Source organism: Camponotus floridanus, unplaced genomic scaffold (assembly GCF_003227725.1).
Source record: "Camponotus floridanus strain SB8 unplaced genomic scaffold, Cflo_v7.5 scaffold322, whole genome shotgun sequence".
Classification (NCBI taxonomy): domain Eukaryota; kingdom Metazoa; phylum Arthropoda; class Insecta; order Hymenoptera; family Formicidae; genus Camponotus; species Camponotus floridanus.
Window position 1 is genome coordinate 55,452 of NW_020229462.1, and position 25,779 is coordinate 81,230.

Here is a 25,779-nt window from a genome sequence, read left to right on the forward strand (position 1 = left end):
GTGGCCGCTGTCGTTCGTATGATTTATCAGCACGATTGTTCTGTCAGATTGAATTTCGCTCGAGATAAATCGTTGCGATGATTTTTATATCAAAAATTTATCTTCCTCGGCGAATATATGTTTACGTTACGTCAAAATGGACCAATGAAGCACGCGTATGTGGGCAGCTATTTAACACTTTTCACACAGCTGTTTATCATATTTACCGCTTCTAAAAAATCCTTTCTTGGCCTTGGACTTGGATTCTTTCGCGTCGCTGTCGACTTTCAATGATATTGTTGCTGATTTTTTGCTTTCCTTGGATGTGAGCTTGTTTATAGGCTTCAGAGCCGGTAGTTGTGGCTTATCCCTACTACCGATACCTTGTAATTTGCCTTTGTCCTTGGCAATCGGACCAATTTTGGTGACCTTGGCGACCTTGGTGCCATGGGCGAGCTTGGCGGGACAGCACTGGTAAGGCTCATAGGAGGGAATCTTGGGTTTCGCGCTTTTACCTCCCATTCCGATGTAGAAACAGCCGTCGCCTGCAGTAAGCAAATACAACGAGTCAAATATAAAGAGTATAAGAGAAATTTGCAAGAATTGGCTAGCCTATGACTGATTGGTTTCGTCGCACGAATCAATCTAAATAAATGAATGAAACATGGATAAAATGATGATAAGGGAATAAATGAGTAAATAATAATGAAGTAAATGAAAAATGAAGAAGATAGATAGATAGATAGATAAGTAGATAAATAGATAGATAGATAGATAGATAGATAGATAGATAGATAGATAGATCGATAGATAGTTATATAGATAAATAGATAGATATATGAGAGAGAAAAAGAGAGACAAGACTTTTTATTGAAAAAAAAAAGAAAAAGATTCGAGGAGAAAACAAAAATATATTGACTCGTGCGATCTCGACATTGCTAGCGCATAAAGAACGTTCCACTGCAATCTTAATTGCTTAGCAAAAGCCAAACGCGTGCATGTTTTTAATAGATAATATTTGAATAAAGAATCTCACGGCGAGTCGACGACTCTTTCTAGATAATAATTTTAAAATGTAAACCAGCCTCTTTCTCATTTGATAACATTTTTTATAATGACATTTAACATATGCTTCAACACACACTCGCGTAATATCTTACGCAAGATAACAGAAAACTATATTGTAGAGAAAAAATTTGCCATGATACTACACGAATCATGTTGCATTATTCCGAAATGCTCGTTCATTCCTATTTTTTATTTACTCTTTCAAATGGAAACTAGTCTGATTCTTCTCGACTCGGAATATGCTGCAGACGACAGCTGTCAATTACAACAGGAACCATCGGCTCGCTTTGGAGATGCCTGTATTATAGAGGGTAAAGATGCGACTGAGACAGATTGGAGCTACGCATCATAAATCTCGCAGTGTGTAAATTTTAGATAAAAAGCAAATTAGATATGACTACATTTTGTGGAATGAATTAAAATACAATTATCGATTAAACACAAATGTGACGATATATTATTTTATCAATATAAAATCTTTTTTATTACAAGTTATTATGCAAGAATTCATTAAAATGATTTATAATGACTCGGTCGAGTGGCTCCATTAATAAAATAAGGGATTATCATAAGGCGGACATGCATTACATGAGAAAGATTTGAAATCTTGAGGAAACTTAGACAGTTGAATGAGAAGGAGAATCCGAGTATAGGATGCACTTTACAAGTATGAATAGAGAAAAAAGTAATGTTCACATGCAGGTGTATCCTATACGATTCAGCTCTACCGTGAATGATGAGTGAATAGCCACGTTTCATCTAAATTATGTTGTTATGATCAATATCAATCGATCTATTGGTACATTATATGTATTTCTACTACTTTTGAGATATTGTCTTTCTTTCGGTCAACACAAAGCCCGTCACACTTCAATCTCACGTGAGCTCCTCTTCGGCCACCTGGGTTGTCGTTGGACCTTTACCTTTGTCCAGGATATTCTTCAGGGCTTTATTCAATTTTTTATTGTTATCTTCACTATCTTCATCGATGTCATTATCATTATCATCATCGTCGTAGTCTTCATCATCATCATTATCATCATTATCATCATCATCATCATCGTCGTCGTCGTCATCATCGTCGTCGTCGTCGTCGTCGTCATCATCATCGTCATCGTCGTCATCGTCATTGTCATCGTCGTCGTCATCGTAGTCGTCGTCACCGTTATCATTATCGTCATCGTCGTCATCATCATCATCGTCGTCATCGTCATCATCATCATCATCATCGTCGTCGTCGTCGTCATCATCATCATCACGATCACTATCATTACCTGCATATTAATGGGAGCATGGATAATATATAACATGATTGAAATTTAAATTGTGTACCCAGGTTTTTTGTGATCGATACGGCCTCGGTCTAAAGGAATGACATGCATTTTAGAGAGACAAACATTATTGATGCAACACATTAAACATTTCCTCAATATTGTTATATACGTAATAATTGTTATATTATATGAAAAAGGAAAATCTTATTCGATATCCAAAAAGTCGTTTTCTATCTCGTAGATTTATACAATTTTTTAAATATTTGTTTATTATGGAAATAAATAAGATAAATAATAAGTCAAATAGTGTTTGAAACCTAAATACATGTTAAAGCTATCGTGCTTGCATAAAATTACAAATGTCTGTCGTATATATATATATATATATATATATATATATATATATATATATACATACAGGATGAGGAAAAAGTATGGAAACACCTTTTTTCGAAAACTATATATTTTAGAAACAAATATTTCAGACAAAAGTTGTAAGGATTTAAGTAATGCATTATGTAGCAATATCAGTATAATCTTGATTAGCACCGTCAAGGTCACATAAAAATCACTTTGAACTTTTTAAATAGAACCTCTTACTTTTTATTATATATTCTTGTAGCTTGTTTCAAGAGCTTTCCAAAGCATTATAATAAAGTATTTTTTCAGTGAGTACTTTTCAAGTTATAAGGCTCGAAATAATTTCTTAATTTTACATAAACCATAAAATATTTAATAAAATATTCATTACCTCATTTTCATACTTTTATGCATAAGATAATGTGAAGAATCAATTGGTGTAAAGAAAAAACAGTTTTGAAAAAAAAAATATTTTATTGTTTACCTTTATTGGTGACCTTGACGGTGCTGTTCAAGGTCATACTGATATTGCTACATAATGCGTTACTTGAAACCCTACAACTTTTGTCTGAAACATTTGTTTCTAAAATACATAATTTTCGAAAAATTTAAGGTTTCCTACATACTTTTTGCTTACCCTGTATATATATATATATATATATATATATATATATATATATGTATAGGGTGATTAAAAACAACCTGATGTCTTTGAAATATGATATTCTTGAACGAATTCTAAGACTATTTTTCCTCTTAAAAAATTTTGTCCAAAGCTTTGATTTCAAAGATTTTTTAGTTAGTAATAGAAAATAGTTGGCTACTCACGAGTCCGATACAACGGGCAGGAAAGGACGGTGTAACGCGTCACAAGACAAATGCGCTCCCTTTTTCCCAGATAGTCAATTTTATTACACAATATTTGATCCTTTAAAGTGTATTAAATTATTATTGCAGTTTCTACACAATATTTAACAATATTATTACCGTCTAGAAGAGATATAACGTAACGCTTAAGAATAAAATATTCAAATGCGAAATTACATAAAGTAACAAATAAACTGGAAATAGATGAATGAAAAACGATCCCCAAAAAGAAATAAAATTCGTCAGTTTTCTTAAAGATAAGAATATGTAATCAAATTGCGATTACTATTTCGTTTTTCATTCGTCCATTTCAAGTTTCTTTGTTACTTTATTAATTTCGCGTTTAAACATTTTATTCTTAAGCGTTACGTCATAACCCTTCTAGATGATAATAATATTGTTAAATATTGTGTAGAAACTGCAATAATAATTTAATACACTTCAAAGGATCAAATATTGTGCAATAAAATTGACTGTCTGGGGAAACAGGAGAGCATTTGTCTCGTGACGCGATGCATCGTCCCTGTCTGCCCCTTGTATCGGACTCGTGAATAGCCAAACATTTTCTATTATAACTCAAAAATTAAGCTTTGAACAAAATTTTTCAAGAGGAAAAATAGTCCTAGAATTCGTTCAAGAATATCATATTTTAAAGACATCAGGTTGTTTTGAATCACCCTGTATGTATGTGTGTATATGTGTGTGTGTGTGTGTGTGTGTGTGTGTGTGTGTGTGTGTGTGTGTGTGTGTGTGTGTGTGTGTGTGTGTGTGCGTGCGTGCGTGCGTGCGTGCGCACACACACATACAGGGTGTCCCCACCTAGAAGTGGCCACCCCCTTTCATCTTTTAAACTAAAAGAGATAGACCATAACAAATATATATGAAATTAAGTGGCTTTAATTAAACTTTATTGTGAGTATAATGGTTGATTACAAAATTTATCTGTATTAAAGAACGGAGAGATATGTATAATTTTTTATAATAAGCTACATTATTATAAAACTACATTATTATAAAAAAATTATACATATTTCTCCGTTCTTTAATACAGATAAATTTTGTAATCAACCACTATACTCACAATAAAGTTCAGTTAAAGCCATTTAATTTCATATGTATTTGTTATGGTCTATCTCTTTTAGTTTAAAAGTTAAAAGGGAGTGGCCCATTTTAATCCATCCAGTCGAATATCTCGAAAACCAAGCCCAGGAGAGAAAAATATTTCAGACAAATGTTGTTTGGTTTCGAAGAGGCCATAAGACGGTACCATTGGTTTGACCTTGAAGAGTCATTTGAAGTTCATGCGAAGGTTACTTCAATTTTTTTAAATGGAACACCCTATATATTTTTACATATTCTTGTAGCTCATCTCTAGAGCTTTACAAAACATTATAATAAAGTATAATAAAGTATAATAAAGTATTTCTTCATCGAGCACTTTTGAGTTATGAGACTTGAAATAATTTCTTAATTTTATTTGAAATTGTTAATTGCAAATTCCATATTTTTTCTTAAAAACAACTGTATGTTTTCTTTACACCAATTGATTCCTCTCATTATTTTGTACATAAAAGTATTAAGGTAAGATAAATCGATCGAAAAATGAATATTTTATAGTTTAGATATTTTATAGTTTATGTAAAATTAAGAAATTATTTCAAGTCTCATAACTCGAAAAGTGCTCGATGAAGAAATACTTTATTGTAGTGTTTTGGAAAGCTCTCGATATAAGCTACAAGAATATACAAAAATATATAGGATATTTCATTTAAAAAAATTGAAGTAAACTTCGCTTTCAAATAACTCTTTAAGGTCTATCCAATGGTACCCTCTTATGGCGCCCTCGAAACCAAACAATTTTCGTCTTAAACATTTTTCTCTTCCGGGTTTGGTTTTTGAGATATTCGACTGGATAGATTAAAATGGGTCACCCTGTATATATGTATATATATAAAATCTAATATATATGTATATATATAAAATCTATAAATATGATAATATGTAAATATAAAAAAATATCAGTAAGAGTAAAAAATATTTTGGTATTGATATCAATCGTAAAATATAAAATTTATGATACGAATTATTTATGCATTTTATTCTTGTATTATGTTATTTTTTAATAAGATATGGTTTGCCGATTTCGTCGTTAATTTGCTAAAACAATTTGCGATTTTAACTTTCTCGTAATGAATTACAAAAGTTTTGTTAAATGCAAAGAAAGAAAACAAAAAAAAAGAAATAAAAACAGCCATAATTAGAAAAGCTGCACGAAATAAAGCTTTGCTTTTTTATCCATGAGATCATTATTTGTAATCCAGTGGTGAAGCGCCATGATCATTTTCTTTCACGAAATTATAACCTCGAGAAAATTTACACGACGTGCCACCGTCAATACACTATATATTCTGCATTATTATATCAATGCAATTGCATAGTAATGCACAACGCAATTGCATAGTAATGCACAACGACAAAGTGACACAAGCTTGCAATTATGCTTTAAATGCATTGCGCCGTAATCAAAAAGTTATAGTTAAAGCTAGCTTATACATATAAAAAAAACCCACTTTATATGGTTCAACGAACTTCTTGACATCTCGCAATTTTTTTGATCAAATTCTTTTTGATTAATGTACGAATCGAAAACATGCATCGCGCCGTTAGACTGACGATAATTTCTATGCCGTTAGACTCGACGTGTTCTTTTTTTTTACTTTTTCACGATTTCTTTTACTTTTTCACGATTATGATGATCGTGAGGGTGGTAGTGTGATCGGGGTGATCATCACGGCGCGAGTGTTGTACTCGTAGCCCGGTGGTATAGTCACGACCGAGATTAACGTCACAAAGAACAGTACACCAGTAATAATAATCATCATCCTAGAAATCTCCTTACTTTTCTGTTCGATTAGCCATTCCAGAACTCTGTCCTCGTTCTTAAGATTACCTACAAAAGGCACACACGCGTATCAGGATCAGCCGGATTTGATGACGCACCGAGATTTTGTCAGTAGAGAATTTTGTTATCGCTTTATCGACGCGGAAGTTGCTGAAAGGAACATGCTAACAATAAGTCTCTCTTCATTGTATTGTATATGTTTCAATCATAAAAAATTAATATTTTATATTTTATAATTTACAAAAAATACAATGGCAATATTACGTACGCACATTATGTATCACTCAAAAAAATATTTTGCTAATGTAGAGTAGTTTTGCTATACTAGGTAGATTTCTAGATGTCACAGTCAAAATTTATCGCTATTTTTTGTATCTGAATATCGTTTGCCATAGCTAGAATTTATAGCAGTAACATTCTAGCAATATCTGCTAGAAAATTTAAATCCTATTGCTAGATATTAATCACTGTATTGCATAAATGAGTTTCAATACTCCAGCTAGAACAATTTTTGTAAAAAAAATAGTTGCTGATTATAACTGCAGCAGCAAGATAATATGTTAATATATTATAGATATCATAGCTAACTTATTTTTATTCTATTGCCCGCATTTGATATTCATTTCATGGATATTTATTCTGTCTTCTACGATACATATATGAGAATTCACCATAAAAAAATTAACCGTCTGCGGTTAATTCTTTTATAGTAAATTCTCTGCTAGTTCTAGGGCTTCTCTCGTAAAAAATAGAAGAGGTGCGGCTATAATAGTCTTCGAGCTAATGCTCTTTGATCGATAAGCCGTAACTCGCGAGATTTGTGCCGCGGCTTTATATGCTGTCTTAGATGGATTCTACTTTCGGGTTAGGCTTTTTATCTTTCGCCTCCTAGCGGCGATAATGTATATGTATATCTATGTATATGTATATCTAGTCTATTGAACCGGCACGGACTTGCACGCGTGACCGTTGAACGCGCGATGCGCAATTGTTAGAAAGAGATAGACAGATTAGATGCGTTATACAAACTATATTAAGTATCAAGATTATATATTCAATGACGTCATTGATAATAAACTGGTATAACCCCTAAGTGGTGTTTTTGTTTCTCATATCGTCAAAAATGACGTCCCAAAATGTCGTTAAATAGCAGCGAAAATCCTTCCACCTCGCATCCGCCTAATGTATACAGGGTGTCCCTGAGCATGTGCTCACTTATTTGTAAAAAGGTAGAGCGCAGTAAATTAAATAAAGAAATCCTATTATATGTAACGATTTTTGTAATAACAATCGAAATATTAATTATTGAAATCGGACGAATGAAAGAAGCGCTCGAGCGCTCGAGCTATAGCACGGCCCACCGTGTCAGACATTGCCTGCCGGCACGCGGCGAGAGGAGAGACAGCGCGCCGCTACCCGTGCACGTAGCGGCGCGCTGTCTCTCCTCTCGCCGCGTGCCGGCAGGCAATGTCTGACACGGTGGGCCGTGCTATAGCTCGAGCGCTCGAGCGCTTCTTTCATTCGTCCGATTTCAATAATTAATATTTCGATTGTTATTACAAAAATCGTTACATATAATAGGATTTCTTTATTTAATTTACTGCGCTCTACCTTTTTACAAATAAGTGAGCACATGCTCAGGGACACCCTGTATATTTTAATTTTATATTTCGCGATTTTGATTTTATCTGGATATTTCAAAAGTAAGAGAATCATTTTTTCAGTGTTCAATAGTCAGAATGGCTTATCGAGTCTCTGTCTCTGTTTAAAAGATTAAGAACCCTAATGCCTTTTATTTTTGTTTGTATTTGGATGGAAAAGAGAGATTGCGAGTCAGAGACCGACTAATTAGGATTTTCATTCATTCATATCTATTTTTATCTATATCTCTTTTTAGAATGTTATTGCTTCCGAAGATCTTCTGTTGGCATATGACTCTTTAAAATCTCAATTTTACGATCTTCAACAACAATTTGCCGCTGCCCTTGGAAAACTACCTCCTCAACCCGAAGAGGCCTCTCCTACTCTCAATCCCCAACCTGAGGTCATTCCTCTGCCTGCATCCATTCCGCCTCCGCTTTCCTCTACTGCTACTGCTGATCTTGGAAATTTTTGGAAGCTAAATCATTTCCCATGTACAATTTTTTCAGAAAATCGGGGCAATCTATTGGCTTCAATTCTAGCTTGCCTTTTTGACAACAATATGTAAATTTTCCATCTTTAGTTTTCTCACTTGCAAAGTTTAACGATTTGCAAAATTCGCATTCTACATTTATTGGGCCAAGTTTATGAATTTGCACTTTTATTTCACTGTCTTTTGCAATCAGTGCACTATGATGATTTAATTGTCTAGCTTTTTGCTTTCCCTCTGCATGTTTCTCAACATCAATTTTAAATCGTTCAATCTTTGCGTCATCATTTTCATCAGTCTTCCGCTGTGCATGTCTCTGGGCATCCGCTTCTAGTCTGTGATATCTGGCGTATTTATTTTCATTGGCCCTCTGTTGAGCATGCCACTAGACATCTGCTTCGAAACGTCGAATTCTTTCCTCCATACTCTCTAATTTTCGCCTTTTTCTTGAATGCTTGCATTCCCTACTCTCTTTATACAAATTTCCACTCTTTTTTTTTTAGGCATAGTTGCCATCCGTCATTCTTTTTATGTTAATTTAAGTTTTACTCCACCAATAATTATTCCTCTCTAGATTCGTCTAAATATTTTTTTTTGGAAATCAACACATACATTTTCAATTATTACTCACTTTTACATCAATCGATTTATCTAAGTACCGTATCTCTTTCTCTTCTCCATTCTTCTTTTCTTCTTTCACGAACTTATTAGTCATCTATTGAGTTATTTTCGTAATGCATCTTTTCTCTCTTGGTTTCCTTCTCTTTTCTATTTTTTCTTCCTCTTTGCGTTCTGCAGCCTTTTACGACAGGCGCTCAACAACTCTGCATCGCAAATTAGCCCTTTTTTTATGCGCACAGCAGCTTCCTTTTTCGAGGCGCACAGCAGCTTTGTATCAGCGCATCTTATGATGGAGGGAGGAGAAAGAGAGTATCTCTCAATTGACTCTATTATAAGTAATGATCCACAGAAGCAATTAAATTTTCTGACGGAGTTTTTAAACTCTTTGATATCATCTGGAATGCCAAATCATCGACTAAAAATTAAAGTCGGCGTTACAATAATCTTATTAAGAAATTTAAATACTAAGAAAGGACTTTGCAATGGCACGAGATTAATTGTTACTAATTTGAATAATAATCTAATTTATACGGAGGTTCTAACAGGTCCTGCTCGAGGACAAATTGTCATTATTCCAAGGATAGATTTAGTGACGAGTGATAAGGAACTACCATTTAAGTTCAAATGAAGATAGCTCACATATATCGGAGAGACTTCCTATTAATTTTAGAAGGGGTTAACACGCACGTGATCCATCCACGCATACTCCGATATTCACGAACATATACGACACTTTTTTGGGAGATAATATGAGTGTCCTAAATTTCATATATATAATATATTCACACCTTCGGCGCTAGCCCATTCACATACGCACATAATTTAATTTTTGAAATTTTTTTTAGATCCAAATTCTTTTATAAGATCTACAAAATATGAATAATATTAACATTCCATATTTAAAACTATTGTACTATAAAATATTTTAAAATCATTACGTACATTACGTACATTACGTAATTATCCTAAAATATTATATTTTTTAATTTAGATCGTTATTAATATATATTAATATCGATCTCGTGAAATTCGGTCCATATATTTCCGCGTACGTTAATGAATGCGTGGTTGAGCTAAAAATTAAAAACGGACCTCCCTATACTCATTCCCATTAATTTTGCGAAATTTTGGTACCAATATAAATTTCATACAAATTGATTCCGAAATGTATCGAGGTCGATGATTGCGTAGGAGGGTGCTTGGGTCGGCTAACCTTAAAAAGACCTCTTAGCAGCCATCCCCCAAAAATTTGGAACAATCTAATACCAATTTCGTGAAAATCCTTTATCGCGCATGCGCGTGAATGGATGCGTGGATGGAGTGTGGATGATCAAAATCTAAAAAAAAAACACATCGCAGCCATCCTCGAAAGATTTATAAAATTTTGATACCAATTTTGTGAAAATCGGTTCACAAATGCGCATGTGTGAGGGTGGATGCGTGGGTGAATGCGTCAGTGGTCCTAACCTTAAAAAAAAATCACATAGCAGTCTTCTCCGAAAAATTTGCAAAATTTTGGTACCTCTTTCAAGAAAATCGGTCTACAAATATGGGAGTAGTTCGCGGTCAGACAAACAGATAGACAGACAGACGGACGGACGGACGGTACTATATAAATTGGAACATTTTGATCCCAATTTCGTGAAAATCGGTCCATAAAGGCGTATGCGCGTGAGTGGATGCATGCGTGGGTCGGCGAACCCTAATAAGACCACTTCGCAGCCCCCCCCCCCCCCGAATTCGAACAATCTAATACCAATTTCATGAGAATCGGTACCTCAACGCGCATGCGAGTGGGTGAATGCGTGGATGGGAGCGTGGGTGTCCAAAATCTTTAAATAAACCACATAACAGCCATCCTCGAAAGATTTACAAAATTTTGGTACCAACTTCGTGAAAAGCGGTCCACAAATGTGCATACGCGAGAGTGGATGCGTGAGTGAGTGCATGGCTAATGCAAAGCTTAAAAAAACACATAACAGCCTTCCCCGTAAAATTTGCAAGATTTTGGTACCTGTTTCATCAAAATCGATCCACAAATGTGGGAGTAGTTCGCGGTCAGACAGACAGACGGACAATGCTTATATATATAGATTTATCTCTCGCTAGTATTTTCTGTGTACCACAGCCAAACTTTACAACAAGTATGATTGACTATAACATGGATAGGCGCCATAGAAAAACTTTCTTTTTAAATTTCACAAACAGTTCAGATATAAATTCTGTCTCTGTCATTTAGATTGATTACGTGTAACTTATATATGATATTACAATATTTGCTAATCATTTATCTGCCTCAGTTAATTTTTTGCACCTAGAAAATTTTTGCTATAGTTGCAAGATTATTTTTTTGAGTGATGTATGATAATAAATTGTTATACTAACAAAGGGACTTTCCCACGGGCTGGGAAATGAAGTTCGGGATAAGACTTCGTAATAGTAGTGTCCGAAACTCATATCATGTTCAAGCCATAGGACCCCATAGACCGCCAATTCCGAAAAAAAGCGCCTCAAACTTCGTGTAGCAATTTATATATCTAAAAGTTTTCTCCACTTCCAAGCAGCCCGGTGGCCGAAACGGTAGCGGACCAGCGTGGTAAGCCAAAAGTTCCGTGTTCGAACCTTTGCTCGTAAATTTTTTTTTATACATTTTTTTTATGCATTTTATTTTTAAATTTGTTTAAAATTATAATAATAATCATGCAAATATTTATTATTATTACAAATACATATTTTATTATCTTTATAATTAATTACATTAATATCATAATCGTAAGTATTATAACGAAAATAATATTTTTGTAAAATCTATCGCTGTAAAATATTTATAGGCGGTATAATACATTAAATATTGTGTCCATACTTTTAATTTTCAAAAGTTATACCTTGAAAAAGGTGAGGCAGGCATACAATTTGTTTCCGAGGCTCCCTGGTCAAATTCCGTTATTAGAGCCACCTTTTGAATGTAAGACCTTTTCGACATGTACCTTTTCGACATGTCTTGTACATGTAAGCAACTATCATTTATTTGTTGCTTACATTGTCAAAATGTCTTTTGTTTTGAATGCTTTTATGATAATTATCATTCAGGTTCTTGTAAATAATAAAAAAAATCGGATTGTAAATAAATATAAATACAAATATTCCTATTCTTCTTGACTTCATTATTATTCTCCTATACATAATATTTGATATATTATACCGCCTATAAATATTTTACAGCGATAGATTTTACGAAAATATTATTTTCGTTATAATTCTTACGATTATGATATTAACGTAATTAATAATTAAGATAATAAAATTATAATAATAATAAATATTTGCATGATTATTATTATAATATTAAACAAATTTAAAAATAAAATGCATAAAAAAATATATGAAAAGAAAAGTTCATGAGCAGAGGTTCGAACACGGAACCTCTAGCTTATCACGCTGGCCCACTACCGCTTCTGCCACCGGGCCACTTCAGAATAGAGAAAATTTTTAGGTATATAAATTACTATACGAAGTTTGAGACGCTTTTTCTCAGAACTGGCAGTCCTAAGGGTTACTAAGAGGTCCTATGGCTTGAGCATGGTATGAGTTTCGGACACTACTATTATCACAAAGCCTCATCCCGAACTTCATTTCTCAGCCCATGGATTCCCCTTGTAAAAAGCAAAACACATGTTCCCATTTAATATGTTTGATTCTTTTAATATAATTTTATTTTTATTAGAATCTCTTCGTAAATTAATACAAATTTATATCGAAAGTATACGTAGAAGAGTGACTTAATAAAAAAAAGAACATAATAGAGCGTAAAGTGCTCGATCTTGTTTTTTTTCTATAGAAAACAAAAATCATATGGCAAAGACGGGATCATAATAAAAAGCAAAAATGAAGCCTTTCGGCACTTACCGTCGTACATGATGGGAACTCCGGTCTCGTAATAAACGAGAGCCGGAAAGGAGAAAACACCGATTTCAGCCGCCAGTTTAGCATCGTTTGATTTGACGAATTGAATACCATGTTTGTCAGTATCATCGTCAATCGTTTCCAATTCTTCCAGGATCTCGCTGCAGGACTCACATTTGTCATCGTCTGTTAAATAATTTATTATGCATATATAACACAAATGTATACAGACGTAAAAATATAAATCTTTGTATTATCTACTATTTTATATAATAATAATTATTATTTAAAATTAATATTATATATAAATTCAGATTATATAATTTCTGATAAGATTTAGATAAATATTATATTTTATATTTTACATAAAAAAAGGAAAAATTTTTTTGCAACTTATATAGAATCTCTTCTATTAAAAGTATTTTTAACTACGAATTCTTTAAATTCAATTTTGAATCTAAAAATTTTTCTTTAATAAAAATACTCATTAAAGCATATATGTATATGTAATATCAAAAATTATGTCAAAAACTCAAAAATGTTAAAAATTACTCACAGAAGAAAACGGCGAGATGCTCGACATCGTTGATGAGAACTTGTAACGTTTTTCTATCGACACTTTCGATAACATCTGGTGTTGTTGTGCGTAGATCGAGGACCCACTCTAAAATTTCTTCCTCGTGCATCATGTCGCCCGAATAGATCTGTCGGAACTTATGTCTATAGAATGCCAACGCCGGTAATCCTGGAAGATCATATTCCTTCTCGATTCCCTCGTCGGAAATCTTTATGAAATCGATTTCCTTCTCTTCGCACTCATCATCGATATTCTCGAGCTCCTGGAGGATCTTCTGACTTTTTCTATCGCCTTCTTTGTCTACAAACAAACGATACAGTGTATTCAATCAATTAATTGTATAGCGATCGTATTGCGATTGACGTACAAAAAAAAACGACGACATAGTCGTTTTCGTCGAGAATGTTTTCCAGCATTCTAGCATTGACTTCTTCGATTTTCCCTGGTATTTCCAAAGTGTCCTCATCCGTGATCCAAGACAGTACCTCGTCTTCGTCATCGAGATCGCCACTATAGATCAGTGGGTCCTTGTTTCTGAAGAATGCGAGAGTTGGGAAATGTTTGATGCCATATTTCTTCGCTATAACAGTGTCCTCGGTAGTGACGAATATAATGCCCGTTTCATCGAGTTCATCATCGATATTTTCCAATTCGTCGAGGATATTGTCGCATTTCTCTCCCTCGTCACAACTTCCACCTGTCATAATTTTTAATTGCTTATATCAAACAAAAGCAGAAAAAAATTATTGCTATCGATTTCAACTTGAGATTAGCAGTCCAACAAAATGTATATATTGGCGAAAAAATGCTCACTAAAATATACTACGACATATTCATGGTCTTCTATAAGATCCGTCAATATTTCATCCGTAACTTCCTCAATAGTAGCGCTGTTCTTTTGTTGTATCAGCCATTCAAGAACTTCATCTTCATTCAACAAATCGCCCTCATATATCGCTGGAATTTTATCCTCGAAATATATCAAGGTTGGCAGATGATCGATACCGTATTCCTTTGCCTCGGCGTCGTTGTCTATACGGACGATGACGATGCCTTCTTTCTCCAAATCATCGTCGATATTCTCCAATTCATTTAGAATCCTCATATCCTGCTTGTCGTCCTTATCATCTACGAAAAAAATCAATTTACTGATTGGTTTCATTTGCCGCATATAATAGCATCTTAACCAATAACTACTTAACAAATAACAGCGGAAGAATGTTAAAAGAAGAAATAGAAAGAGACGAATCAATCGCTTACAGAACAGAACTGCCGTGTACGGCGAGGTCTCTACTAATTTTTCGATCATTTCGTCCGTTACTTCCGGGATTTCGGCATGTTTTTTCTGATGCAACAACCAACCTAGTATTTGATCCTCGTTCATGAGATCGCCTGCGACGCAATTGGAAGAATTTCTTCAACGTTTTCTAATTAATTTACGTCTCTCGATCTTATGATTAAATAGTAATCTTTAGTAAGACTGACCATCATAAACATGCGGTATTTTTCGTTCAAAGAGCACTAAAGTAGGAAGCGTGTCTATGCCGTATTCTTTTGCCTCGTTCAAGTCACTAATCTTCACAAAAGCTATGTTTTGTTGATCGCAATCGTCGTCGATGTTTTCCAGTTCACTCAATACCTTCTGACTCTTTTTTTGATCTTTGTCATCTATAAAGTGACGATAGACTCAATGATTGTAAACAATCTAATTATATGAACAATTTTTAACAAAGAAAAACTCGAAAGAAAGAAGAGATAGAAGGAAAAACGCAAAATATATTACTGACAAAAGAGAACGGCTACGAGCGGCATCTTCTCGATAACCATATCGAGCATTTCATCAGTGATGTCTTCGATTTGGTCGACTTTTTGTTGTTGCTCCAACCATTTGAGCACCTTCTCCTCGTCTTCCAGATTACCTTGATATACCATCGGAATGCCTTTCTCGAAGTAAAGCATCGTAGGTAATTTCTCGATACCGTATTCCTTAGCTTCCTCTGAACTGTCGATTTTCACGAATGTTACGCCAAGCTGATCGCACTCATCATCGATATTCTCCAACTCGTTGAGAACCTTTTGTGACTTCCGGTCGTTATTGTCATCTGCGATCATTACGAATATGTTCTAACATCATTTGTATATAATCGATTATAGTTTGAGACTTTCGCGAGCAACTTACAGAAGAGCACGGCTAGAGTTTTCCCGTCTTTGATCAGACGATCTAGCATCTCATCAGTGACGTCCTCGATCTCATCCTTTTCGAGTTGTGACAACAACCACTCTAGGATTTCATCCTCATTTTCTATATCTCCTGAAATCAAAGAGTTATTTCACCTTGAATCGAATTATCTATCTACGAATCGTTTTTACGAATGAATTTTTCATCTTTATTAATTTAAATGTAATGCATATCCGGGATTATATTTCAGCATTGTTTACATAGAAAGAGAAAGAGAGAAAAAGTGCTCTGCCGAATGTTCGATTCACCTACCCACCGTCGTAAACATTTGGTATCTGCTTCTCGAAATAGACAATTGCTGGTAAATTATCAATTCCAAATTCTTCTGTTGCCTTCTCGTCATCGATCTTCACAAATTGAATTCCATGTCTATCGCAGTCATCGTCGATCTTTTCCAGCTCGTTTAGGACCTGCATAGAGTCTTCATCATCATGATCATCTGCAAGGATGAGAGCGCGTTACGAGACAAAATCCAGGCAAATGATACTAAAATAATAGCAAAATAGAACGATGCAAACAGAACAGAACAACTAGATTGTCTATATTTCCAATCAATGTGTTCAACGTTTTAGCAGTAACATCCTCAATAACGTCCTCTTCATCTCCTGTACTTTTATTCGCCACCAGCCATTCTAACACATCTTCTTCTTTGCTCAGTTCATCTAAAAGCATACTACAAGTTAATTTCGTTGCAAAATTGTTTTACATGATTAAAATGGGATAATTATGTATCAAACCAATTTAATAGATTTAAATCGTACGAGTATTTTGCATATTAATATTATATTATGCATTACTCACGTACTTACTTTCGTAAATGATCGGGATTTGATGCCTATAATAAACAAGAGCTGGAAGAGAACCGAGGTTATATTCATCCGCGAGCTCCTCGTCTGCTATCTTTACGAAGCCGATGCCTAATTGATCGGCCTCGTCATCAATGTTCTCCAATTCTTGCAGAGCTTTGAGGCACTTTTTGCAGTCTGGTTTGTCTGTCCCATTTGAAATAAAAAGATGCATTATTGTATGCCTTTATTGTTGATCGATCGATGCCATTCTTGAATGCTAATTGTTCCGTTCAAGTCCATAACGTCAAAATTGAAAATTCTCATGATTCTTAAATTTTATTTCGTCATTTTATAAAGAGTCGTTGGTGTTGTTGTACGCTTAGTGTCGATAAATATATTTTGTAAATGTATTTTATTACACATCAAATTTATAAAAATTTACAACCTTGTCGAGATAGCTCTGATCCGACTTACTTTTTTTGTGAAATAATGAATAATTTTTTTTTAGATTGTCTAACAAGGATGTTGAAAGATTAGATTAGTATATACAATTACTCTCAAAAACGCCTCACTCTTACAAAACACATTGTTCTATTCTAAACAGGGATGCGAAAAAATAATGCAATTTATATTCTACACCTGACTGTACACACTCAGAATGCAAACAATGATTGAATATTTTAATTAGAGAGCGCCTCGTGCCAAGAATTTACAATCAAAGCACTTATAAGTAACACTTGACAAAAATGCAATTTTTTTTTAAATATGCGAAGTTGTTTTGGTAGATTTTTGATGCGCTGATTACAAATCTGGCGCTAAAAATGCATTACGTCAAGTTTTTTAAATATTCTAATCTAAAAAGTGCAAGAAATAAAGTATTTGGTCATTTTCAACCTATAAAATCTCTAACAATTTTTTTTCAGCATCCAGATCACATTAAAGTGCCATTCTTACCCTGTCCAACACATATTTAATTGCTATAATCCAATTTTTTTTCATTGAGATAGAGTAAATTAAATTTTTTTGTTTTGCAATGTAAGAGGGTATATGTGTAGAGAAGGCACAAGGACTTTTAGATATCTCGAAATGAATTTCGAAACCTTGATGTAATGCGATATATTTTCGAGATTAAATTCATAATTATCCCATCAAAATTTATCAGAAACAACTTCGTTTACTTTAAGGCTAGAATGGTATCAATATAAAAATGGATCAATATAATCGAAAAGGAAAAAATTTGGCAAGCTTGATGTTAGCTGATTCTTCTTATATGACAATTACATACATCACATATATTATTTCGTTTCAAATACTAATTTACTCAAAACAATTTTTAAAAGATTTCATCAGAGTATCCATCGTATATATTCGAAATGAATGAAACGTGTAACGAATGTAAAAGCTCTTGCCACTTTATTGATATCCGTTTTTTCCCCACATACCGCATCCCTCTGTCGTTGTACACGTACATTGGAGCGAAGAGCTGCAGGGACGATGCGATAGATACAACTCTGATAATTGATGAACACGCAAATTGATAGTTAAAAATATGTTTGAAGGAAATACATTTGCCGGAGGTAAACGCGTATTACAGCATGTCGCCATTCTGGATGATGCACTATCGAAAAATAATCACTTCTTTGTAAAAGAAAATAGAAAAATGATGTCGTTATATAGTGTAAAGAAAAGACAATTTTTTGCTTTTCATAATTTAATAGTTATCTTATAATTTGTAATAAAAAAATCAAATGCAAAAAAATTGCAAACGTTATGATGATAAGTTGATATCCGTAACTTTATGAAAAGTGATCTTCCATTAGTGCGTCAACCAATATTGGATGCATGTAGCAGTATATGTATATGTGTGCGTATGTGTGTGGATGTGTAAACAAGCGTAAGATACAGAGATATTGTGCAACAGATAGAGAAAGAGAGAAAGAGAGAGAGAACATTGTTCTCTTATAAATATGTACTTACTAGACCCAGTGCCCGTACACCGCTCCGTGTCCGGACCTATCCGTATCAACACACACAAGAATTTTCACATATATGTATTATTTACAAGTATATTGAATGTAATCGAATCGCAAAGTGGATGGAATAATCCAGCATGACAGATTTGATTAGCTTTATTGTTCTCTTTGTGAAGATGATTCATATCTTTGTTAATCCAGCTCCCCATTTTGCGATAAGATGTTTCAAACTCGATGAACACGATCGACATGGACAATAACGGAAGACAAAAACAATAGAGATAAATGGGTGAAGATTTTACAGAGGTATACAAACCGACGTAAACATTGCGTTTTATACAGAGAATGATTACAAGTATTTTCTATTTATCTTTTATTAGTCAATAAAAATATTTCTCCCTCTTTGAGAATCCGATAAAAGTGAATAACAAGCTACACAGCGCCGCTTGGATATGTTAGAGAAGGTTATCCTGAGGAATTCCCTCGCAAAAGAAATAAGTAGGGGATGGCATTAATTTAGAAGATATAACGAGTTAAAATTAAAGTTTGACAATTTTAGACATTATAAACTAGTATTAAAAATATGTGGATATGAGGTTTGTTTACATTGTATTGATTTGATATCATTTATAACTCTTATAGGTTATAAATATATTGTTTGTCGATAATCGATTTCACGTATTTCTCACAATTTGCTAACAGCTTTCAATAAACGACTATACGAATTCTTAAGTATTGTTAAGGATAAAAATAAATTAGTGGATTTTTTGTTGATAGGAAAATTATTCGAACACATTAAATTAATCTTGACTCTCACTAAGAGTGAACCTCATCTTACTTTAAATTAAAGTATATGGGTGGATACACAGTAGGTCCTTCCCCCATGGAAGAGTTTCACTTTCGGAAGATATAACTTAATCGAAACTAAATTTTAATTGTAAATAGGCAGATTTTCCAGAAGTGGACCCTCTCCCTAAGGGGAGATGGAGGACGGAACCTACTGTGTCCACGCACTTTGCAAAACGAAACAAAGATCACTCTATATCTAACCTTGACTCTCGCTAAGAAATTTCGTTTGAAGAGAAACCAATTGTACGACAACACATTTATCACTATGGAGGTATCAATGAAAAAATATCAATAGATTAGGATGGCAAAACCCATATGTTCTCAATATCAGTTTATAATACTTAAGAAGAGTATAAAATTGTCAAACTTTAACTTGTTATATCTTCTAAACCAATGCCGTCCTCCACATACTTCTGTTTACGGCGAATTACTTAAAAAAATCTCTTCAATAATATACTGAAGTAATCATAAAATCGATGGTGTGTAATCTTTTACGCACTTTTACCGAGAATCCTTCTCTGTATATACGATATATACATATGTATTAGAAACAACTTCATGTCAAGGAATATGAAATCATAAACGATGATATGTATGTATTTAATTATGATTAAAAGCTTAGTGATAAAAATGATTTATGATAAGCTGCCTTATTATAAAATTGCTATTATTAATTCGTTGCTTTATAATATAATTGAGTGTGCACATAGTAAAAATACGCGATATCTTAAAATTGTAGTAAACTTGCGAAAGAGTTAATTGTATTTCTTATGTATTTGTTAATTGTAATTCTTAATATCTTTTATGTACAGCGACAAACAATTCCTCTCGTCGCACACGTGATATACACAGGTGATGATTAGTAAAACGTCGGACAATACAAGTTAAATGATAGATATTATAATGTATAGGTATACACAGTCAAGGTACATTACATAGTATTGCTGTGTATCCGTTGATTTTTGGCGCCGACTGATTACTAGCCTAGATTAGTCTCGTAAATGAATTCCGAAGCAGAAGAAATCTTACAAGATATATATATGAAAAAACTATATGTCATGCTATTCTGAAAAATTCAGAAGCACCGGTTGTGTATGTGTATATGTCAGATCAATCATGCTCTGAATCTCTGTCATTACTTAAAAAAAGATCGTTGATCTATACAATTAAATTAGAGCTGTCTAACTAACATGAACAATCGCCTTACGCGACGTCCCTCTTTCTATGTTTTTCTTCTGCTGCTTGAGATTGTTTGCTCATTCGTTTGACAATTCTTTTAAATTACATTAAATATTAGCTTAATAAGCAAAATTTTCTTTTTTCATTTTGAATCAAGTATATCTTATAATACGTGAATTTAGTTTAAAAATTATAGAGCAATTATAGAGAAATTATTAGATTATCAAGACGTTTATTTTTTGTTTATATATGTATTGTGGAAACTTTGTAAAAGGATCCTGCACATTTTGTATGAAATATGGCTTCGTTCAAATTGGCTGAAATTGAAATATAATGTAGTTGGTAGTACTGATCAAAAGTTTCCTCGCGCAAAAATTCAAAAAATTAAAAGTATAAAAGATACAATGATTTTAAATAGGTGGTACTGAAGTTTAAAAAACGTTTGGTTTTGGATACATACGAGTAGATTAAATTAATATATAAATGTTTGAAAAGAAAATATTTATATATAATGTGCACCACTTATATATAATATGTACCATATATAATTTGTATATCACTTCTACAATATTTAATGATTCTAAATCCTTTCTATTATATTGTTATATATGTGCATGCGCGCGTGCGTATGTGTGTGCGCGCACGCGCGCTGTTCCTGATCTCTGCGTCACACACACAGGCATGACAAAAACAGTTTGGAGTCATTAAATATTGTATAAGTTGCACACATTATATATATATATATATATATATATATATATATATATACAGGGTGTTCGGAAAATCAATTGAAAAATTTTCAGAGATTGTCGGGAGCACCATAAGAATCATTTTTTGCAAATGAACCTGTCGAAAACGTGTCATTACATCGCTACGGAATACGGAGTATTCGAAAGAATCGGGACCTTAGAATATTACAAAAAATAGAAGTTTTACAAAAAATTGTTTTAAACAAAAATTGTAGGGTGTAAAAAAGTCTCTTTACTGACAACATGTGTTTGATCTTGAATGGCGTCGCCAAGGTCACCTTGAATTTTTGAAACGGAACCCTCCATTTTTTATTGCATATTCTTGTAGCTCATCTCGAGAGCTTTCCAAAACATTATAATTAAGTTAGTTTTCATTAAGTACTTTCCGAGTTATGAAGCTTGAAATCATTTCTTAATTTTATATCAACTGTAAAATATCTTGTAAAATATTCATTTTTCGATTATCTTACCTTAATACTTTTATGTACAAAATAATGAGAGAAAATTGGTGTAAAGAAAACACATAATTGTTTCGAAAAAAAAAGTAATTTGCAATTAACAATTACATTTTTTTTCTTACAATAACTATGCGTTTTCTTTACATCAATTGATTCCTCTCATTATTTTGTGTGTACATAAAAGTATTAAGACAGATAATCGAAAAATGAATATTTTACAAGATATTTTATAGTTTATATAAAATTAAAAAATGATTTCAAACCTCATAACTCGGAAAGTACTTAATGAAAACTAACTTAATTATAGTGTTAAGATAATCAAAAAATGAATATTTTACAAGATATTTTACAGTTTATATACAATTAAGAAATGATTTCAAGCCTCGTAACTCGGAAAGTACTTGAAAACTAACTTAATTATAGTGTTTTGGAAAGCTCTCGAGATGAGCTACAAGAATATGCAACAAAAAGTGGAAAGTTCCATTTCAAAAATTCAAAGTGGCCTTGTCGTGACCTTGGCAACGCCATTCAAGTCAAACACATGGCGCCAGTAAATGGACCTTTTTACACTCTATAACTTTTGTTTAAAACAATTTTTTGTAAAACTTCTATTTTTTGTGTATTTTGAAGTCCCGACTCTTTTGAACACTCCGTATGACGTAGCAATGTAATGACACGTTTCCGACCCCAGATTCATTTGCAAAAAATGATTCTTATGGTGTCCCCGACAATCTATGAAAATTTGTCGATTGAATTTCCAAACACCTTGTATATATATATATATATATATGTATATATATATATACATACAGGGTGGGCCATTTTAAGTGATCCACTCAAATATTTCGGAAAATAATGAAAAATCAAAAAAATGTTTCAGATAAAAGTTGTATGGCTTGAAGGGGGCCATCAGATAGTGGCAATGATTTGACCTTGGAGAGTCATTTGAAGATGACGTAAAGGTAATTTTCAATTTCTTAAATGGAACTCCCTATTTTTTATTACATATTCGTGTAGCTTATCTCGAGAGCTTTCCAAAACTATAATAAAGTATTTCTTCATTGAGTACTTTTCGAGTTATGAGGCTTGAAATCATTTCTTAATTTTGTATAAACCGTAAAATATCTAGTAAAATATTCATTTTTCGATTATCTTGCTTTAATACTTTTATGTACAAAATAATGAGAGAAATCAATTGGTGTAAAGAAAACACATAGTTATTTTTAAGAAAAAATATGTAATTTGCAATTAACAATTACATATTTTTTCTTTGAAACAACTATGTGTTTTTTTTACACCAATTGATTTCTCTCATTATTTTGTACATAAAAGTATTAAAGCAAGATAATCGAAAAATGAATATTTTACTAGATATTTTACGGTTTATACAAAATTAAGAAATGATTTCAAGCCTCATAACTCGAAAAATACTCAATGAAGAAATACTTTATTATAGTGTTTTGGGAAGCTCTCGAGATAAGCTACACGAATATGTAATAAAAAATAGGGAGTTCCATTTAAGAAATTGAAAATTACCTTTACGTCATCTTCAAATGACTCTCCAAGGTCAAATCATTGCCACTATCTGATGGCTCCCTTCAAGCCATACAACTTTTATCTGAAACATTTTTTTGATTTTTCATTATTTTCCGAAATATTTGAGTGGATCACTTAAAATCACCACCCTGTATATATATATATATATATATATATATATATATATATATACAGCGTGTCCCATCTAGAAGTGGCCACCCCCTTTTATCTTTTAAATTAAAAGAGATAGCAAACCATAACAAATATATATGAAATTAAATGGCTTGAACTGAACTTTATTGTGAGTATAGATTGATTAAAAAATTTATTTATATTGAAGAACGGAGAGATAGGCATAATTTTTTTATAACAATGTAGATATTTTGATATAATAAAAGTTGTAGCGCTGTTTGAAACGAATATAACGATGTATGATTTAATGTAAATATTTTACATATTATACGAGATTTTCCGGCTTGAAATATCGCGGGCGATGTCCACCATTTCATTTTCGGCCCTGCGATATAGCCAACTTCTGACTCGTGCATTAGAGGTTGTATGTCTTGTTGTCATTTAATCATGATACTCAGTGTACGAAAAATATAAATAGAAAGCTTACGAATCAATATAATTATGGGACATTTAATAAATCATATGACACATTGGCATAAACCATACAAACGTAAACTTTATAAATAATAAAGTATAGCTTTTTTTGTGAAATACTTTTTACTAAACATAAAATTTTGATAAATCATAAAACAAATAATTTTTAAAAATTGTGTGACTTTAACATAATTTTTATCATTAATATTTTAATTAAATTATTAAGATTAATAAACGCGTATACATATTTATTTATTTATACATATTTATTTATTTTAGACATAATATAATATTTTAGATGTAACATTTTATAGAACACACTTAACGTTTTTATAATAATTATGTACACACACAATATTAAAAGTATATTATACTTAGGTATACAACATTAATATACGAGGAAAAATGAATTTAATGGTGTAAATGTTCGAAATGGCCGCCGTTCTCATCTAAGCACCACTGGAATTTGCGAATTAATGAAGCTTGCACATTACGTAATTCTCCTACATTAATCGAGGCACATGCATCAATAATTCTTTGACGCATGTCTTCTTGTGTGTGGCGTAGACTAAATCCTTTATCCTACTCCAAAAGAAAAAATCTAACGACGTTAAATCCGGTGATTTTGCCGGCCATGCAATTGAGCATAGCACGAGCCGTTGTTCCATCCTGATACCACATACGCACACATACATCGAGAGTAACATTTTCAAGCAGGATTGGTAAAGTGTCTGTTAAAAAAAGACATATCTCTCTCCGTTGAGAGTTGCGTCAAAAAAATACGGACCAATTACATGATTGCCAATAATTCCACACCATATATTTAACCACACATATATTTTCCATTTGTGCTGAGAAGGAATTTGACGAAACCAACGAAGATTTTCGGTAGCCCAATAGCGACAATTTTGTTTATTTATTCCTTTTATATTCAAAAAAGTTGCTTTGTCTGTAAATACTCGTTGAAAAAATCTAGATCTTCTCTTATTTTTTGTAAAGCCCATGTACAAAATATTTTTCGATTTCCGAAACCTCTTAAAATTAATTGTTGATGTTCCTCAGCACGGTATGAATATAGTTGTAGACTTTTTAGTGCCCTATGTATTGAAGATTTTGATATTCCTATTTTAAAAGAAGAAAACTTTAAAAGAAGTGAACTGCAATAATAATTGATTTAATTAAAGTTTTAATCTTATATCTAACAATAAGATTTTTAATTTTATATTTTATGTATATTTTATATCTTATATCTTTTTTGTGATAATACTCATTTACCTGTTTGTCGCACACTTAGATGAGGATTTTCTTGAATAAGCAACCTAACAAGTTCAATTAAATCATTATTAAGAGGATGTTCTGCATAATGTTGACGTCTTGCAGCGTTACCCTCGTGTTCTAATCTTTCAGCCAATCTACATGTAAAATATCGAATTAGTAATGTGAAATATGTATAATCTTATAAATGTGCAATGTTTAGTTAAATTTTTTAATTAATTTTTATTTTTTATAAAGTTGTTTGTTACCTCCGGAATGATTGTCTTGATGGTGCTGATATATCATCAGGATATGTTTCTCGATACATTCGTATCGCAGCTGTACGATTAAAATTAGCACGAATCAAAATTCTTCGCATTCTATTAAATTTATTATTCGCATCTATTGTAATATAAAAAAGTCATAAAATGAAAAAATAAAATACATTTGAAAACATAAAATAAAT

General features: G+C 32.6%; 1 protein-coding gene across 4 annotated transcripts in view; it reads right to left on the reverse strand.

Moving 5' to 3' along the window:
• The window catches only part of LOC105252319, a 52,114-nt gene that overhangs the window by 12,359 nt on the left and 13,976 nt on the right, over window positions 1-25,779 (reverse strand). For 3 of the 4 annotated variants that reach the window (XM_011259644.3, XM_011259643.3, XM_011259646.3), the window contains exons 4-15: window positions 18,687-18,722; window positions 16,731-16,913; window positions 16,440-16,583; window positions 16,178-16,360; window positions 15,862-15,993; window positions 15,470-15,784; window positions 15,168-15,350; window positions 14,943-15,074; window positions 14,496-14,810; window positions 14,050-14,379; window positions 13,662-13,982; window positions 13,109-13,291 (exon numbers count right to left, since the gene is read on the reverse strand). In XM_011259644.3, coding sequence (XP_011257946.1) covers window positions 13,109-13,291; window positions 13,662-13,982; window positions 14,050-14,379; window positions 14,496-14,810; window positions 14,943-15,074; window positions 15,168-15,350; window positions 15,470-15,784; window positions 15,862-15,993; window positions 16,178-16,360; window positions 16,440-16,583; window positions 16,731-16,913; window positions 18,687-18,722 — 2,457 coding nt within the window. The remainder of the gene's footprint in view (window positions 1-13,108; window positions 13,292-13,661; window positions 13,983-14,049; window positions 14,380-14,495; window positions 14,811-14,942; window positions 15,075-15,167; window positions 15,351-15,469; window positions 15,785-15,861; window positions 15,994-16,177; window positions 16,361-16,439; window positions 16,584-16,730; window positions 16,914-18,686; window positions 18,723-25,779) is intronic. The other variant, XM_011259645.3, reaches the window with a different exon arrangement.